Genomic DNA, 19351 nt, shown 5'->3' with positions numbered 1-19351 from the left:
TTGTTCCTGCTCTTCAGATTTATGTAATAGTAAAATTTTGGTTTCTATTTTAAAAAATCAAACTCATTTTATATTTAGAAACTGGCAATCGACTGGTATACTCAATCAATAAAACCTCAATTTCACTGTGATGACTTCAGAGTAGAAATACGGCTGCCTGAGTCACTCTCCTATAAAATCCATTAACCACCACGCCCCATTCTCCTTAAACCAGAATCAAACAGCTAACAAACACTCTCACATTTAGTTAAAAAATAAAAAACCAAAACCAAAATAGCTCGGGGATAAGTTCGAAAAACATAAATTCTAAAGATTCAATATACTTCCCAACAAAAGGATCAGCCGCTTGTTTTACAGAACGGCCAAGACGCAATTCAGAAAGTACAATACTTCCCCCACCCGAGGCCATGGAAATCCAAGCACTAGAACACCCTCTGAGGAAGGAAAATGCTATTTCCTCTCTGAAATGGCAACGGCATTGAGACCAGCACTCTAATCCAACCGGCAGGAAGGCAAAATCAAATATTATTTCAAACAAGGGGTGAGAAAGGGAGGGGAGGTGAAGCTAGCAACCAGGAAAAAATGGATTCATCTGATAAAGACACGCTGCACCGCGAGGGGAAAGTAGGACTGCCTGGCTCTTGGCACCCACTGGTCGGTCGGCCACGGTTGTTCCTCATCTACGTCCTCTACCGTCCTCAGGTGAAACAGCCATCCCTGGAACAAAGAGCCTGACACCTCAGAAAGCAAAGTAAAATGTAACGTTTAAACGGAGGCCTGATTAACCGAGTGTACTTGATTCTGCAGGAAAGTGGGTATAAAACAATCCATCATGAAGGAGTGGAAGAAAAGAATTTCTAGAGAAAGAATGAGTCCCTTTAGAATACTTTTCCTCCAAGGGGTAATATTCACATGACAATTTCTTCTAAGGAAAGCGCACACACGTACACACATATACACACACCACTGATTCCTAACAGCCAGGGTAGAAAGGGCAGCTTTTTTCCACTGAACCCTCGAACAGTCACTAATACAGATACAAAACTGCCATCTAGAGGGTGAACACTGAAACAAAGTCTGTTACATAAGATGATCCTTTTTGGGAAACACACAGACACACAAACACATGCGTGCACACACACCACATACCGAGGTAGAGATAATAGCATTATTTTTATTTAAAATTAGTATGGTTTCCTTTTGAGTCTGTAAATTGGAAGGTAGGGGCACAAAACTTTTTTCTTTCATAGGAAACATGTATACATAAAAGGTCATCACGTGTATAGTTCGAAAATGGACTCTGCTCCTAGCAGCCCCTTTACACATACGCCCTTACTACACTTGAATTCACACTCACTTACAGCTGGCTGAAAAGTCTTGACACTGTAGGAAAAGGAATGTCACCAAGACCAAAAAAGAAACAAACCAACCCCACCAGAGCTAAATGTTCATCGTAAAAAAAAGAATGAATAAATAAGTAAATAAAACACCAGAGCTAAACGTTCACCATAAGAACAATGAAGTCCCAGGTTTTAGGGTATAAGAAAGTGCGAAGGCACAACGTTTTCAGATACAGAACTGCATCAGAGAGGAACAGTATCACATTCCATCTTCAAAACAATCCTGCAAAAGTAGATAGGATTGTCCCCCTCCTGCTGCTGAGGTTAACTCACTCACCCAGAGTCACGCAGCTAATAAGGGGCAGGTCCCAAATTCAAATCTGGAGTTTCCTCGACCCCTCACCAGCAACATGTAGCCGTGTCATGGATTGAATTACGTCCCCCCAAAATATCTGCCAACTTGGCTAGGTCACGATTCCGTTGTATGATTATGATTGTCTACTATTTTATCTTCTGATGTGGTTCCCCTAAGTGCTGTAAATCCTATCACTATGATGTAACAAAATGGATTAGCGGCAGTTAGATTGATGAAGTCTACAAGATTAGACAGTGTCTTAACCCAATCTTTTTTGAGGTATAAAAGAGAGATAGCGAGCAGAGAGACACGGGGACCTCATACCACCAAGAAAGCAGCACTGGAAGCAGAGTGAGTCCTTTGGACCTGAGGTACCTGCACTGAGATGCTCCCAGACCAAGGGTGGATGGATGCATCACAAGGACCTTTCTCCAGAGCCGACAGAGAGAGAAAGCCTACCCCTGGAGCTGATGCCCTGAATTTGGACTTGTAGCCTGCTCGACTCTGAGAGAATAAAGCTCTCTGTTAAAGCCATCTACTTGTGGTATTTCTGTTACAGCAGCACTTGATGACTAAGACAATAAAAAAAAAAAAAAAAAAGACAAGCCGGTATAAAAACAAACTTGAAATGAAGGTGGTGGTGACTGATTAGGGGGTTCTGGCAATTTTTTGTTTTTTCCCCCACCCCAGGTTTGCTATAAATCTTTCCAACCTTCAACGTTCTTACTTTAACCTGGGCTTTTTTTTTTTTCTTACCCAAACACAACTAGAGATTATCCATTTACTTGTTGAAGTTTTAGTTTAAATAGCAACTAACTTGGTTGAGCTTCTCTAGTATCTTACACAATATAGTTCACCAGGGTTCCAAGGGAAAGAAAAAATAATTTCAAAATTGCATCACCATAATAAACAAAACTGAAAAACCACATGCACATAATACCATATTAAAAGCTGTATAAAATTGTGCTATTTCGCCTCTGAATACAAATCAATTGAGATAGGCAGTTAGAATTGAACAGAGACATATAAATCCTATCTAATTAAACAACCAGACAACCAATACAAATAAAAGCTTATATACTGCAAAAATACACAATATTTGGAAGGAAGAACAGAGTTGATAGCAGGTATGACACACTAGGTTGGGACTGGTTCAGAGGAAAGCTATCTTCCTTTATCTATTATGGAAAGCTTACAAAAGAAGGACTCCAGAAATGGTTTGAAAGAAAAATCAGATGAGAACCTTTAAGAAGGAAAGGCCAATAGATTCACAGTGCTTCATTAAACTTTATAATCCTACTGCCAGTAGAGTCTCTTGCATATAGTTACACTCAAATAAGGAAGAAAAGAGGAAATGGAGGAAGGGAATAAATAAACTCATTATGCCATTATTCAGTCATGCCATTTTCTCTATAAAAAAGGGGTGAAGGAAGGGTTAAGTCCCCCTCTGTGTGACATGTTCCCACAGCGGTCGGGCCCTCTAGGCTTGCTGGAACACTCAACATACTAGTACTTATACTTTCAGTTGCATGAGTATTTTATGTGTGTGTATATGCATTCTACACTAACTAAAGAATAAACTCCACAAAGTCAAGGGCTACAGTTGTCTTGGTCCCCATGATATCCCTAACACCAAGTACCCTTGCCTTCTCTAATAAGCTGTCCCTTGCTACCCACCCGTGGAGAGTGCCAGTACTGGGAAAGGGCCATTTAACACTCCACACAACTTTTTCAAATGTATGGACTTCTGTCGGAGTCAGCTAGTCCCAGAAAAAATATTCTAATCGTTTCCTTTCCCCAAGCATAAACACTGCGCCCCCCACCAAGAGACTACACTGATGTAGAGCATCAAAAAAATAAATAAACCCTTTTGTTTCTATTATTTTCCATATGGTTTAGTGGCCCCTCCTGAGAAACACTTGGGTGAAAATATCCATGTGTCACATCTGTGAGAAATTTCTTAAAATAAACAAATTCAGGGAAGTCGGCAGATGACTACTACCATGATTCTTTAGCTTAACCAAATATTTTCCCTACATTTACTCATTAATTTCCATAAGACATTGCGGTGGAGTTAATTATTCAGAGTGACTGAAGACAGACTGGGAGGTATAGCAATCCACATACCACTACCACTAAAGGCTGCTTTTAGCGGATGTCCCGCTTTTACCCAGGAATTTTACACTAAACTCTCTCAGAAAGAGTTAACACACATTTAGGAGTAAATGGTAAATCTAGTTTTTCTCAATTAACCAATATAAAACATAAACCTTCAAAACGCTTGGTGCTAGAGCAAAGCAGTACAAACGCACCAAAGAATGCTTCCTACTAGAAAGTATAAAATGTTTTCCTATATAAGAGAGGATGAATTTTTTTTTTAAGCTAGTGTGAGCTTAGGCTGGAGCCCTGGTTGCACAGTGGTTAACAGCCTGGCTGCAAAACCAAAAGGTCGACAGTTCAAATTCAACAGCTGCTCCTTGGAAAGCCTACAGGGCAGTTCTACTCTGTCCCATAGGGTCACTATGAGTCAGAATTGACTGGACAGCAATGAGATTGGTATTTTTTTTTAAACTTAGGCTACTCTCATAAGATAATATCCACATCATGGATTGAACTGTGTTCCCCCACAAAATATCTGTCAACTTGGCTAAGCCATGATTCCCAATATGTGTGATTGTCCACCATTTTGTGATTTTTTGTAAATCCTACCTATATGATGTTAATGCAGGCAGGAATAGAGACAATTATGTTAATGAAGCAGGACTCAATCTACAAGGTGGTCTGATGTTAAACCTAAAAACTGGGGGAGGCTGTATGGATCCTCGCAAATGAGCAACTGGCTTGGGGTTTTTCCAAACTGGATAAAGCTGGGGGAATAGAGAAGGAAGAGACTTGGAATCGGAGAAAGAATGAAATCCAAATTCTGTAATATTTGTTCCTGAGAAAAATATGACAGCTACTCACCTGTCTACTGCTTCTACGTCAAAGCAAAACCTCTTCTCAATAGAGTCTGTTTTCCGTCTTGTGCAGGATTTGAGGGTGACTGATTCATCTTCTCCCTATCGAACACACAGACCATAAAGATGAGCCAGGGTGTTGGCTCTTCTTCTCTCCAGGACAAACATGACATAAATGGGAGTGATCATGTCATCCCCTCAAACCTGAGTGTTCACAACCATGTCAGATAGAAGGATGATCATAAACCTTCTCAGGCAAACTAAAATTCGTAAACTATGTTGTACTTAGAGCCAAACATCTTTAATACTGGTAGATCATGATGGCCCAGTGTTAATACATGGTAGCTAAACTCTTATTTATATTGTTTTTTAAAAGTTTTAATTTGTAGGTTTGATAAGAGTTGAGCGAGATGACCTTCAAGTCTCCTCCAAACTCTGAGCTTCTGTGATCTTGATTCAGTCCTCACTTCTTCAGGAAAGCAACCCTGCACCAGGTCAAATACCCCCATGGCCTGCTCACATAGCACCACGTACCCCTCCCTCATAACACTCGTCATTATAGCTGAAATTTTCCATTGGTGTAGGTGATAATTCAAATAAAGTCTCAGAGACTGTTTCTGTTTTTGCTCAGTATTTTGTCCGCAGAACCTAACCATGCCCTGAAACACAGTAGGTGTCCCACAAATATGTTTCAACAGCTTGACTGAGGTATAATTAATGTACAATAAGCCATATATGTTTAAAGTGTACAATTTGATGTTCTGATCCATGAAAACGACCACCACTATCAAGCTAATGAATATTTCTATGATCTCCCCAAAATTTCTTCATGCCCCTTTGTAATTCATCCCTCCTCCCACTCCATCCCCAGGCAACCAGTCAATCTGCTTTCTGTCACCATAGATCAATTTGCGTTCTCTAGAATTTCGTATGAATTGAATGACACAGTTTGTACTCTTTTTTGTCTGGATTCTTTAACTCATCTTAATTGTTCTGCTATTCATTCATGTTGTTGTATCTAGAGTTTTTCTTCTTTTTATTGCTGAGTAGTATTGCACTGCATGAGTGTGTACAAATATACCACAGTTTTATCACACAGCACTAATTTACTGGTTTCTGACTCTCATTCCTTCTTTATCACTTTAGAATTTGTTAGGGTTTCTGTTTCTTCTGCCTCTGCCAATCTTTTTTCTAAACTAATGGAGTAATTAGCAAACTAGCCCAGTTTGTTGAAATAATAAGAAATGTGACTGACTGCATAAGGTAAAAGTTAAACACTCAGTAATATCAGGATCACACACAAAACACAGAAGACCTAGGAAAAGAGTTTATTTCCACAAGTCTTACCTCTACTGTCTTTTATTAGCTAAGATTATAACTCATACTAAGAACTACTCTTACTCCAATATATAAAACATATGAGTGTAAACACCCAGACCTAAGGGATTCTGGCGATGCTGATGTCTAACTATATTTCAGACTTAATGGCTATGGACCAACTGCCACTTCGAAAGCTTACTTGAGTTGTTCCTAAGAAATGGAAGGAAAGGAGGATCTATAAATGACTATCAACTATAAAGAGAAAAAAAGAAGATTCTGTTCCAAGGATGATCATACCATATCAAGAAAAATATACAAAGATGATCTGTTCAATTACCGATGGTTTAAAAAAGAAGAAAAGAAAAAAGATAACCAGAAACAAGAGAAACAGGAACCCTAAGAAATTTGTAAGTGACAGAGGAGAAATCAAGACAGAAACCTGTGCTTCTAGGCAATAAATTAATGTTATGTGGGAAAAAATAAGCATAAGATAATAATAAAGAACTTGTGATAAGAAAAGATGATGGAAAGAGGGAGGATGCAGAAATTTATGGGTATAAATTAGGGCATCGCACAACTCTCAGAGTCATTCAACTTCCCCTTTGCTGAGTTTCTTTAGAAGGAAGTTCTCTTACCATCAGAGGGCTGCTGTCCATAACGGGATGCCCATGATGGGATGACCTGAGAGAGATCCACAAAGTCGAATGAAGGCTCTGCTCACTCTCTGAAGCTTCCACTTCTTCACCTAATTTAAAATCTGGTTGTTGGTCAAACCTCACAGAGGCTGGAGTCCCTGGGTGGTGCAAACTATTAACGTGCTCAGCTGCCAACTCAAAAGTTGGAGGTTCAAATTCATTCAGAGGCTCCTAGGCAGGAAGACCTAGTGATCTACTTACTTCTGAAAAACCAGCCATTGAAAACCCTATGAGCACAGTTCTACTCTGACACACATGGTGTCACCATAAATCAGAATCAACTCCACAGCAACTGGTTAGATCAGTCTTAGCCTAGACACCAAAATGTCCTCTCTCCAATGTCACTGGGGCCTTTACCAGGAGGTAGCAACCATGGCACTTAGCCACTATGCCACCAGGGTTTCCATACAAGAGGCAGGACACCTAAAAGTTTTAGAGCATGTACTCTGCAGCCGTATCACTTGAGCTCAAGACGTGGCTCCTTTATGTACTCACTGCATCAACTTGGGCAAGTTATTTCATTTTTCTATGCCTCAGTTGCCAAATCAATAAAACAAGGAAAGTAAGAGTGTCACCTCACGAGGCTGTTTTGAGGATTAAATGAGTTAATACTTACAAGTGTTTATGGGAGACAACGGTACATGGTAACGACACAATATACATTAGCTATTTATTATTACTATTATAATACAGTCAAGTATTACTCCTCAAAACTCTTCATTGGCCCTTCGTCATCAGACATTTTAAGGTCCTCATTACCAGCTGGTTCCAAGCTCTGCCCAGGTCTTACTGGCAACTCTGAAGCTTCGGGGAATACCCCATCCCAGCAACAGAAACCTTGTCATAACCATCTACAGAACTCGCCACTATCGCCTCTTGAGTCTTATCAGGCCACCAATACTACTACTGGGATCCATGTTCCTTCTGTTCTATGAGCCTGTATTTTCTGTACTCCATTAATCCTGTTCCTCACAACTCATTCCTATGAAGACCAATCTTCTTGCCCTTTCCGAAGGTCATAGAACAGCTCCTGACCTGGTACAGCCTCCTCCTGGGTGGGTGACTTTGGGAAGGTTCCAGGTCTTCCCTGGACCTCAGGGCATAAAATAAGGATTAAAATAAAGCCTGCCTCAGATTAGTGGTTTCCAAGGGTTAGGGACTGGGGGGAAGGAAGAAAGAGGGAAGAGGATGAGTATGACTATAAAGGCAGCCATGAGGGATCTTTGTGGTAATGGAACAGTTCTGTATCCTGTTCGTGGTGGTGGTTTCACAAATCTACACATGGGATAAAATACTGCACAGAATGATACAAACATATATACATACATAAACACACACAGGTACACGCCAACAAACGAGTGCACATAAAGCTGGTGAAATCTGAATAAGACCTGTGGACTGTACCAATATCAACTTCCTGGTTTTGATATTATGCTACAGTTAAGACATAAGATGTACTGTTTTTGCAACTTCCTATGAATGTATCATTCTTTCAAAATAAAAAGTTAAATAAAGCCTGTCTCACAAAGTCATTATGGGGAATAAATGCTGAATTATTAGAATAAAAGGTGCATCAAGATCATCATCATCGTCTCCCTCATCCGGGCTCTAAGCTCCTCTGACATCCTCTTCTCTTTGCAGCTTTCCAGAAACCCTCTGACAGTCCCTAGCAAGTACTTTGGCTGCCAGCATCACACTTTCCTAGCCCTATTTAAGATTTAAGACTATGAGCTCTGAGGCAAGATCAACCTGGCTGGGAATCCCAGCTGCACAAAAACGAACAGCCTTTGAGCTAATTACTTAACCTTCCATGCCTCAGTTCCCTCATCTATAAAGTAGAGATTATTGTTGTTGTTAATACCTATAATTGCATAATAAAGTTTTCTAAGAATTAAATAAGATAGTGCAACATTGTGAAGAATGTAACCAATGTCATGGAACAAGTTGTATAAAAATTGTTAAATAGGAACCTAATTTGCTATGTAAACCCAAAACCAAAACCAAACTCGTTGCTGTCGGGTCAATTCCAACTCCTAGCAACCCTACAGGACAGAGTAGAACTGCCCCATAGGGTTTCTAAGGAGTGGCTGGTTGATTCAAACTGCTGACCTTTTGGTTAGCAGTCAAGCTTTTAACCACTGTTATGTAAATTTGCACCCAAAACATAATAAAATATTTTTTTTTAATTAAAAAAAAGATCATGCATGTAAAAATGTTTAGCATGGTTCCCAGCATGTAGTACATGCTCAATAAATATTAGCTACTATTATAATACACTACCCATTTGTCTGTCTTACTGTGGTGGCTTGCATGTTGTTGTGATACTAGAAGCTATGCCCCTGATATTTTCAATACCAGCAGGGCCACCCATGGCGAAGAGGTTTCACCAGAGCTTCCAGACTAAGATGGATTAGGAAGAAAGGCCTGGCGATTAACTTCCAAAAATTAAAGATCACAACAGAAGACCGTCTGACTCGCTTGCTTTGGACACATCATCAGGCGGGATCAATCACTAGTGAAAGACATCATGTTTGGTGAAGTAGAGGCCAGCAAGGGTGAGGGATACCCTTAGCTGGACTGGCACTATAGCCCAAAGATGGACTCCAACATCTGGTGATGCTGAGAGGAACACAGAATCCAGCAATTTTTCGTTCTCTTATACACGAGGTCTCCATGAGTGAGAGTCAACTCAATGGCATTGGTCTAACTAATTAGTTACCTAGTTACTATTTAATAATAAAAATTATGCTGTTGTTAATTACATCAAGGCAGTTGCAACTTATGATGACATCATGTGTATTGCTGGTAAAAATGATCCATCCAAGAGATGTAAAAAGGGCTTAATATAAATTTTTTAAATTTATATATTAAAGTAAACATAAAAAAGGCAAAAACAAACAAAACACAAGCAGTTCAAACAGAATCAAGGCATCAGAGAACTCACATTTTGAAAGCAATTTATATGTCTCTGGGTATCACATGTTAGCCTTGGTGGCATAGTAGTTAAGCGCCTGGCTGCCAACCAAAAGACTGGCAGTTCAAACCCACCAGCTGCCGCACAGGCAGTCTATTTCTGTAAAGATTACAGCCTTGGAAACCATATGGGGCAGTTATATGCTGTATTATAGGGTAGCTATAAGTCGGGATCGACTTGATGGCAATGGGTTTGGTTTTTTGGTTTTTATGGTTATTATGCATCTAAAGACCTTTTCCAAGTAGCTTCTCTGGCACTCAGGCACCTGGCCTAGGGAACTAAGGCAGAGGACAGGTGGTGGCCAAGGTAGTGGTGGCCAGGCCTCTCCTAGGCATATATGAGTAGCGAGTACCTTGGCTGCCAGTTGTCACATTATCCTGGCCGTATTTCTAGATTTATACTGGCAACAGGCTTAGAAATTATTCAGAGGGAAGAGAGCAGACATCCCCAAGGACCACAAAGAACCTACTTATAACCAGTGTCCTTCAGATTCTACAAAAACACAAAGCTGTACACTAATCTCTTCAGTAACTATGAGAGACCAATGTTCTGACCACAGACCCAGAAAGTTGATAAGGAGCTAGATGTTTCATGACTTACTTAATGATTCTTCCAGTGCTGGACATGGAGTTTGAGTTCAGATTTTCATTGTTATAAACAACGCCAGAGCGAAAGGGGCAGGAGATACAACTGAGGACCCACCCAATGTGAAGAATATAATAGGACATCCCCTAGATAAAACCAGGACTCCAAAGGCTGACACAGTTATACCGAAAAATATAAAACTCCCAGCATCCAGACAAGGGCAACAATAAAACTAGCCTATTTCGATTCTTCCAGATTTTTAACTACAAGCTGGTCCCTAATGCAGGTCTAAACTGTGTAGTCAAAAAACGTTTCAGATAAATATTTGACATCAAGTGACTGGTAGAAGCAAATACAAATCCTCATTAGAGAAACTCAACTTCAATGCAGGTCTCAAAGAATTCCCACTAAAAATGTTCAAAGAATATGAGCACAAAAGACACAAGGAAACAAGGTGCCAGGAGAGAAAATCAACAGAAGCAACAGATAGCAGAAAAGATTTGCAAGTGCTTAAGTTACTGGAATAATCACACACAGGATATAAAATTAATATACTTATTAAACTTAAAGAAATGAAATAAAAAATGACAAATATAAATAAGGAAAAACAGATTTTAAGAGAGAACACCTACACATACAAATACTAAAATTTAAATTAGAAATGCAATAGAGTTTAACAATTTATCAATCAGAATTTATCAGAAAAATTATTTAAACTAAAGATAGAACCAAAGAAATTTTCCACCATGTAGTCCAGGGATCCAAAGAGATGAAAAATTAAAAAAAAAAAAAAGGCTGTAAGGCATGGAAGATACAGCAGAAGATCTAAAATGTTTAATCAGAGTTCCAGAAGGAGATATTAAAAAGCATGGGAGGAGGCAAAATTCAAAGTGATAACTTCCCAATAGTCAAATACAGGAAGAGCAAAACTTCAAAAACATAATAGATTGGGGGAAAAAAAAATCCACATCTAGGCTCCTCATGGTGAAATGCAGTAAAGAAAAAAATAAGATATAAACAGCAGCCAAAGAGAAAAGACAGATCATCTATAAAGGGAATCATTCACACTGCAGTGAGAATACCCAAAGGAGACTGACTGGCAGAAGGCGAGAGACAACAGCTTTGTGGAAAGGAAACTGTTGGAGCACTGTAAGGAGCTCCCCAACAGCAATGATACCAGGAAGGCTGAGATAGATTATCTATTCCAAATATGGCCACAAGAATATCTTCCATCCCACAAGCTCTTCATCCAATGTGGCCTTGAAATTCCTCCCATCCAGAGGTGAGGTCTATATCCTCTCCTATGGAAACTGAGTTGGCTTTTGTGACTGTTTCAACCAACAGATAAGGCAACAGTAACACTATGTAACTTCCGAGACTAGGTCATTAAAAGGTAATGCAGCATCTGCTTTAGTGGCTGGAATATGTGCTCTTGAGCCCTTTAGCTGTCCTGAGGCTGCCGTGCTGTGAGGAAGCCCAAACTGGCCCCAACACAGACACCAGATGGAAAGGTCCTGAGACTACCCTGAGAAAGAAGAAAAGAAGGAAGAAAAGGAGAGAGAAATAGAAGAGCAGGACAGAAACGGAGAGAGCTATGCCTGGCCAGCCTTCAGTTGCTTCAGACCCTCACTGTTCCAGCTCTAGCCACCATCTGACTGGAATCAGATGAGAGACACTGAGATCAACCCACCCATCCAAATGCTTGCCCAATTCCTGATCCAGAGGAACTGTGAGAAATAATAGCATGATTGGTGTTGTTTTAAGTTGTTATGTTTTGGGGTGATTTGTTACACAGCAATAGAAATCTGGAACGTCTACACTGCCAACTGGCAGCTCTCCATGCGAGTGAGAGTGACATGAATCAGCTTCACAGGATGAGATCATACAAGAATTTTTAGCATCTAAACACATTCAACACACTTAACATTGTATGTATGTGAAATGCAATAATTTTTCTTAATTGCAGTTCTTAATATAACTTAGAGCTAAGAATAATCATCTGTCTTTTGTTATTCTTTGGGGTACTATGCCTCCTGGAACTACTCCAGAAAAATTTTCAAATTACAGTGAAAAGTTGGAGGTGTTACTTTATTTATGCTTCATTATCAGTATATGTTAGCCAAGCAAATTAAGCATGAAATTTTGAAAATGTACTCACCCCCTTCCCTCCTGACTTTTGGTCAAACGGTACCATGGTGATTTGTTTGGAATCCCGTTGGTATGTACAGTAGTGCTTCACCCAAGAAGTTCCAAAGTGGCCTGCAAGGTAATATTTCCCATAAAATATCTATACATGTCCACCGTATGCTGCGTATCATTAACTGGAGAAACACACAACCCATAACCCACAATGCTCACCTACCCTTAAACTGCTTCTTGGCGCAAGACATTCCCCTCACCAGCTAGAACAGAACAGACAGATCTGATCCCACAGGCTGGAAATGGAACCGACCCAGGGCTCTCCCCTAGGGATCGAGGAAGACTGTTTCCCACTAGTGCTACATCCAATGGGTCTTAAAATATAAGGGAAGTCGAAGTTCCCTGGGGACATTAATTCACATTCCCATCATCAATCTCCATTTAAAGTTTCCTCTCTCTCCTCTAACAGGAGTGAGATGATTGTGTAGAGAACACAGAAAGGCTCCTCAAAGCGCTTTTCCCAGTCCCATGTGGGGCGATGACTTCATGCTTCCCACACAGCTGCTCTCTGCGACTCTGCTTACAGACATACCAGGCTTCTGACCTACTTTGAAGCCCCTCATTTTTCCTCAAGCAGAACAAAATAAGTTCTGAAAAACAGATGAGGAAAACTCAGAGACACAGACGTGCAGGGTGGAAGTGACTGTAGAGGCCCAAGTGTAATCTAAGGAGCGGCCTCTCAAGGGTTTCCTTCAGGAAAGAGTCATACAGTCAAGTTCTTTAAAAGTCCAGTGCTTGTTCAATTACTTTATTTTGAACACAAAAGTACTATTAAAGGAAGAAGGTATTATCAACCTGCAAGGGCCACAATCAATACTCAAGGAATTCCAGGTTCCCAAGGGAATTCCCGGTTACAAAGAAAACAGAACACATCTCTTAGAGGTAGACGAGACCCTGGGGATATCATCTTTCCCTTTGGAAAGTGAACTATAAAATTACTCTCATTTATCCACACATGTATGTACAGAGTAATGTATAGCAGCAAACAGTTAATGTGCTCAGCTGCAAACTGAAAGCTTGGAGGTTCAAGTCCTCCCAGGGAGTCTTTGTAAGAAAAGCCTGGTGATCTACTTCTGAAAAAAATCACTCACTGAAGATCCTTTGGAGCACAGTTCTACTCTGACGCACATGGGGGTCACCATGAGTTGGAACTGACTCAACAGCAACTGGTTTATTACTACAGACCAGGCACCTTCTAAACATACCCCCCACTTTTTGAACAAAAGGCATGAGCGCGTCCCAAGCAGCTGGCAGTCAAAAGCACTTACGTTTCTCCTGAACATAGAGGTACCCTTCCATGGTGTAGGGACTGATGGCCTTATGCTCAAGGGGATTCTCCTTCATCTTTTTCATCAGCGACTCCACTTCTGACCTGGTGCCTTCAAAGCGATTCCTTGTCTGGGATGAAAGGAAATTCATTCAAATCAAAGAAAAGAAATATCTGTTCCCATCTCTAACAAGTCAGTGCATTAACTTAATTAGACTTCTTAGATCTGAAACCAGGCAAGGGGCATTCATTCATCTAGGAATTTGGCAAATATTCACTCTCAAGTACATTTTGGCCTTAAACTCCTATGCCAGAATGACTCTCAAACTTTAGTGACCATCAGAATCACCTGGGGAACTTGTAAAAAACATAAACGTCCAGGCCTCACCCCTAGAGATCAATTCAGTACCTCTGGACCCAGAAACCTGAATTTTAAACAGGCATCTCAGGTGACTGGGATTCGGCAGGCCCATGGGGCCTAGAGTGGATGCTTTGGTACACTCAGACCCCCCTTAAGGACAGGGTAATCATCTCTCCAGCTAGAGGGAATGGTGTTCGCTGATAGCTCACAGATGAGTCCCTCCCTAGAAAGTGCCTTCAAAAGGGGCTGCTTCCTTTAAGGTTACTCCCTTCCTGAGGCAGCCTGCACCCAATGACTAGGGGATGTTGGGGCAAAAGGTGGAGTGGTCAAAGCTGGGCCCTCTTGCCTTAAGTCAGGACTACTTGGAAGGATCATCCCCGATCCAGAGCTCCCCAAGGGACTGACTGGGACTTCTGCTGCAACTGCATCACAGTTCAATGTCCTCTGCGTCCCTCACTCTCCCACAGGTGCTTCTGCCCACACTACACCTCAGTAAACCTCCTCCATAGCAAATCTTCATTTCAGAATTTGCCTCCTGAGAAATCCAGCCTAAGGTGAAGCTATACTTTGTGAAACCTTTTCCAAAAAGTCCATAACCTCCTGTTCTCTAAGATAACATAGACAACTGTGTCAAGGAAAAGTTCCAGACTTCTATGAGCCATGCAGTACAACCCACATGGATATATCTGGGTATGTTTTCTGTACAGGAGCATCTAGAGACAAAGAGAATACAAAAATCGAACATGGCACAATCGCACACGAAAAAACTAGGCTCAAGCTCCAGTAACTGCTAACCAAAGAGCCAGAAGGAGGATTCTGTGCACCTAAAGGGCTTCCTGTTGAAAAGCTGGGGAAGGAGAATGGGAGTGAACCACACTGACTTGGATGTCCTGTCAACCTTACTAAGAGTTGAACAAGAGCACATCCTTTGAGCTAGAGGCCAACATGTGTGTGACCCACGGCCACCCCCAGAGCACACACTCCGAGAACTAAAGTGGCCAGGCGACTATATGCACAGGTGGGAGGCTGGGATGGGATGGCGAGGGATTTCTACTGCCAAAGGAAATCCTGATTCTTAGGCTGAAGATTTAAAACAATCAGCAGCAGCGCTTCCAAGAACATAAATACTGCTTTGAAATAACAGAGAAGAGAGTGATGATCTGATCTGGGACCACCAAGCACCCTGGAAATGCCTGCCCCCTCAGCTGCCCTTGGAACCCAAGCAAGACCCGCCCTGCTCATCTGCATTCCAGTCGAGACAAGTAGTCTCTATGGCAACCAGACCCATATTTTGTTTTTTTCCTTCCCTTAAACAGGAAGCCTGTCCCTTTGCCCACTTACATTCTGTATACTAATGGTCAACTGTGTCTTGAAGTCACCGAAATCCTTGGCCAGTTCATAACCATGGTGATAGAAAGTGAAGAGTCCTTGCAAAAATGCCAGTAGCTGTAACAAAATAAGAAGAGTAGAGGTCACATAAAACAAACAAACAAACAAACAAAACAAAACCCACTGCCACGGAGTCGATTCCAACTTATAGTGACCCTATAGGACAGAGCAGAACTGCCCCATAGGGTTTCCAAGAAGCGGTTGGTGGATTCAAAGTGCCGACAATTTAGTTAACAGCCAAGCTTTTAACCACTGCACTACCAGGGTGCCGAGGTCACACAGTAGGTTAAAAAAAAAGATATTATATGGCTGTATCTGAGTTTCTAGCACTGCTTCAAAAGTCTAGAATAAAGTAATAATAATGGCTAACATTTAACTGAGCATTTCCTGTGCGCCAGGCACTTTCCTTGTGCCCGTACGTGCCCTATCTCACTGATAACTTGAAACAACCTATAAGCTAAGTACTACTGTAATTCCCATTTTAAGCATGAGGAAGCAGACTCAGGGAGGTTAAGTAAGTTGCCCAAGCACACAGTAAATGGCAGCTAGGATTTGAAACCAGGTCTCTTTGGTACCAACATCCATGCTCTTACCCTGCAAGCCTAAACACCTCCTTAAGAAAATCATAAATTGAAGACCCAGGGTTCCACCTCAGTATCCTTCAAGTGCATTTATAATATTAGATTATCATGCAGAAAGGTGTGGTTATATCAATAACCAACAAGGAAGGGAGAAATGGAAGACGGTGAGTCCCGAACCTGTAATCTAACAGGCAAAGTCAGATAAATGAAAATCATCCTCATTAGCTTAAGCCATTCTACTAAAAAGTATATTTGCCTGCTTTCCTTAAACTATTCAAAAGTAAACATTATGAACGTCTTTATTACGATACTCCCATGTTTCCACATTTTCAGTTGTTTCCCCTAAATGCTAATTTAAATCCCTTCTGCCTAAAAGGTAAGCCCATTCATTGTTTAGTTTTAGTGAACAGTGAAAACATCTGTTCGCCAAAATTTTCACAACATGCCTTCACATACTTAAAAATTATTAAATGTCCCCACCCTGAGCCCCTGTCAACCCTTCATTTCTCCAAGCTAAATAAACTCTTGTAGACCCTATATCCAAACCCCACTGTTGTTATGCTTTCCTGGCCCCCTTCCAAGTTCTACACATCTTGCCTCAATTTGAAATCTCATCCTGAAGAAAGTATTATAATAAAAACCTGAACATGGCTTAGAAGGACCAGTATGTCACCTCTGTCACAGTTCTACCACACTTTGGGGATCACCCTGTTCTAACTTCACCTTCTCACTGCTGATTCACATTTTCTTAGTAGTCCTCTCCGTCCTCCTTGATCTGTCTCTACCACATGTTACACCAGACACATTTGCATTACTTTACGTTGTTGCAGTTAGTTTTTCATTCCCTAAATGAATGTACCTTTTCTTATTGAACATAATTCTTTTTTTTTTTTTTTTGACCTAACTCTCCTTATTTGAGAGGCAGCCCTAATAATGGCAATGGGAGAACTCTTCCCACACACTCACTCTCCTACTTTGCTTGTGGCAAGAATGGTAAGTAAATCCAAAAAATGGGTTACTCTACCTGAGCTCAGAAGACAGACCTGTCTTTGGCATAAGCAAAGGGTCCAGCCCAGTTTATCAAAGAGCTCTGTACTGGGAAGTCAGAGAAATCCAGATTATAACGATATGGTAACAATATGGTACTATGACTTCCCCCTGCTGTTGCCCATTATCTATCCCTCTAGATACTACTCAAGGGAGGAAAGAGAACAGGCGCTGCTGGGTCCTCTGGCTATAAAAAGATCTAGTGGGCACCATACATAAATCCGTCATAGAAGTCAATGGCATGGAGTCACCAAACACGAATAATAAACTCTTTTCCTCAAAGATGACCAAAGCCTTTGGACTTAGCTATATAAAATACTTTTTTGAGACGAAGACACATATCTCCTTCTAGAGGGTTCCAGTAACAGAGAAAGGGGGCTTTTATGCCCCGGTATCTTTTCCTTATCTCGTCCCTCCCCACTGTGCTTGAGTGCTGTGCCCCATCACTTTTTCATGGCACTGAGCCATCACTGAGCCATCACTGACTCAAGAATAATGCAAAAGATAAGCCACAAACTCTAGGGTCATTCCTGCTATTAACTCTGATTTATCCTTCACTTAAATAAACAGGGCGTCTCTCGCTCAAAGCAATTAGATATTCTCAAACAGCTCACTAAGATGCCACCCAGACACATCACAGGAGCTCCAAAGGCAGAAAGTTACTAACATATGTAAGTTACTAGTATGTATTTTGGTTTTCAGGTCCTTTGGTATAATGCCTCAATTGTGCATTTTTCTACAGGAAATGATTCCTCAGATATTATCTTTGGCCCACTCCTTCCTTCCTGATCCTCTCACAGCATCTTTTCTCCCTCCTCCAGCTCCTTATATCCCCCTTCCCATACACTGTGGGAACCTCTGAACTTGTTACCAGTGGGAAGTAGAAGTGGATTCCTCAGAGGGCAGGGTGAGGTCCACAGAAGGACTCCAGAGATGGGAGGAGCTGTCTGCTTCAAAGAAATGCTTCTACTGAAACAAAGGGAGGAAGAGCACCTGGTTATCAGATAAGAGGTCAGCACATCCACAGAGGCTCTTTCCTGCAGAGTCCCTGGTTATTGCATGACAAAGAAAATACCCAGGAAAAACCTGCTCCATCTCCTTTGCCTGCTTCCCTGTCCTTGTTTTCTTCAGAGAATAACTGTAAGCAAAACCTACTGTGACTTCGAGCAGACAACATAAACCAAAAACAAAAAAATCAAATCCGTTGCATCAAGTCAACTCCAACTCATAGTGACCCTACAGGACAGAGTAGAATCGCTGCACAGGGTTTCCAAGGAGCAACTGGTGGGTTCGAACTGCTAACCTTTTGTTGGCAGCTGAGTTCTTAAACACTGCGCCACCAGGGCTCCCACTGACAACATATATAAGAGAGATTTTTTTTTAAAAAAAAAAAAAGAAGAAGCAAAAACACAACAGCTCAATTTGGCACTGGTTGCATCATTCTGAACTACCTGATAAATTTAGGCTGTTTCCATGCATAGACAGAGCTACCCAGAATCATTCACTCACTCAACAAAGAGAAGGGTAGCCAATAAAGTGAAGGGAGAGCTAAACTCAGTCAGAGCTGGGTTAGGTAAGTCACATAACTCTCAATCAGTCCCTCATCTTTAGACAGATAGCTGCTATCGAGTTGACTCCGACTCATGGCCACCCGAAGTACACTAGAATGAAACATGGCCCGGTCTTCAACCTCAAGATCACTGGCATGTTCGAGTTCATCACTGCAGCTATTGTGCCAAACCATCTCACCAAGGGTCTCCCTGGTCCTCGCTGGCCCTCTACTTCACCAAACATGACGTTGCCCTCCAGGGATTGATCCCTCCTGATGACAGGTCTAAAGCAAGCCAGTCAGACAATGTTCTGTTGTGATTCGTAGGATTTTCATTGGCTAATATTTGTAAATGGATCTCCAGGCCTTTCTTCCTGGTCCATCTTACTCTGCAAACTCTGCTGAAAACTGTCCATCATAAGTGACCCTGCTGGTATTTGAAATACTGGTGAAATAGCTTCCAGCATCATTGCAACACGCAAACCACAACGGTACAACAAACTGACAGATGGGTGGTGGACCTCATCTTTAGCAGTAGGGAAATAATACCTATTACTACGTGGGGTTCTGGTGAAGACTAATTGAGGTCATCTATGTCATGAGCTTTTTTTTATGTCATGAGCTTAGCACAGGGTGTAGGCAAGAGTTTCAGGAGGAGAGAGGTATCAGCAAACCGATACGTTAGAAGTTACACTGTGGCCAGACTAGAGAAGGAGGAGGCCCAAGACAGGA

At 41.3% G+C, this 19351-nt stretch overlaps 1 protein-coding gene across 19 annotated transcripts in view; it reads right to left on the bottom strand.

The window, feature by feature from the left end:
• ARHGAP26 (Rho GTPase activating protein 26) overlaps positions 1–19351 on the bottom strand; it is a 544325-nt gene that overhangs the window by 356710 nt on the left and 168264 nt on the right. For all 19 annotated transcript variants that reach the window (XR_002786201.2, XM_064277594.1, XM_064277597.1 and 16 more), the window contains 4 exons: positions 15395–15499; positions 13694–13823; positions 12385–12485; positions 4660–4754 (listed from right to left, as the gene is read on the bottom strand). Coding sequence is in view for 18 of the 19 variants with exons in the window: in XM_064277594.1 (XP_064133664.1) it covers positions 4660–4754; positions 12385–12485; positions 13694–13823; positions 15395–15499 (431 nt within the window). In the remaining variant the exon portion in view is untranslated. The remainder of the gene's footprint in view (positions 1–4659; positions 4755–12384; positions 12486–13693; positions 13824–15394; positions 15500–19351) is intronic.

This window comes from Loxodonta africana, chromosome 2, assembly GCF_030014295.1.
Source record: "Loxodonta africana isolate mLoxAfr1 chromosome 2, mLoxAfr1.hap2, whole genome shotgun sequence".
Classification (NCBI taxonomy): domain Eukaryota; kingdom Metazoa; phylum Chordata; class Mammalia; order Proboscidea; family Elephantidae; genus Loxodonta; species Loxodonta africana.
The sequence above is the reverse complement of the archived record's forward strand: the minus strand, read 5'-3'. Positions and strand labels throughout refer to the sequence as shown.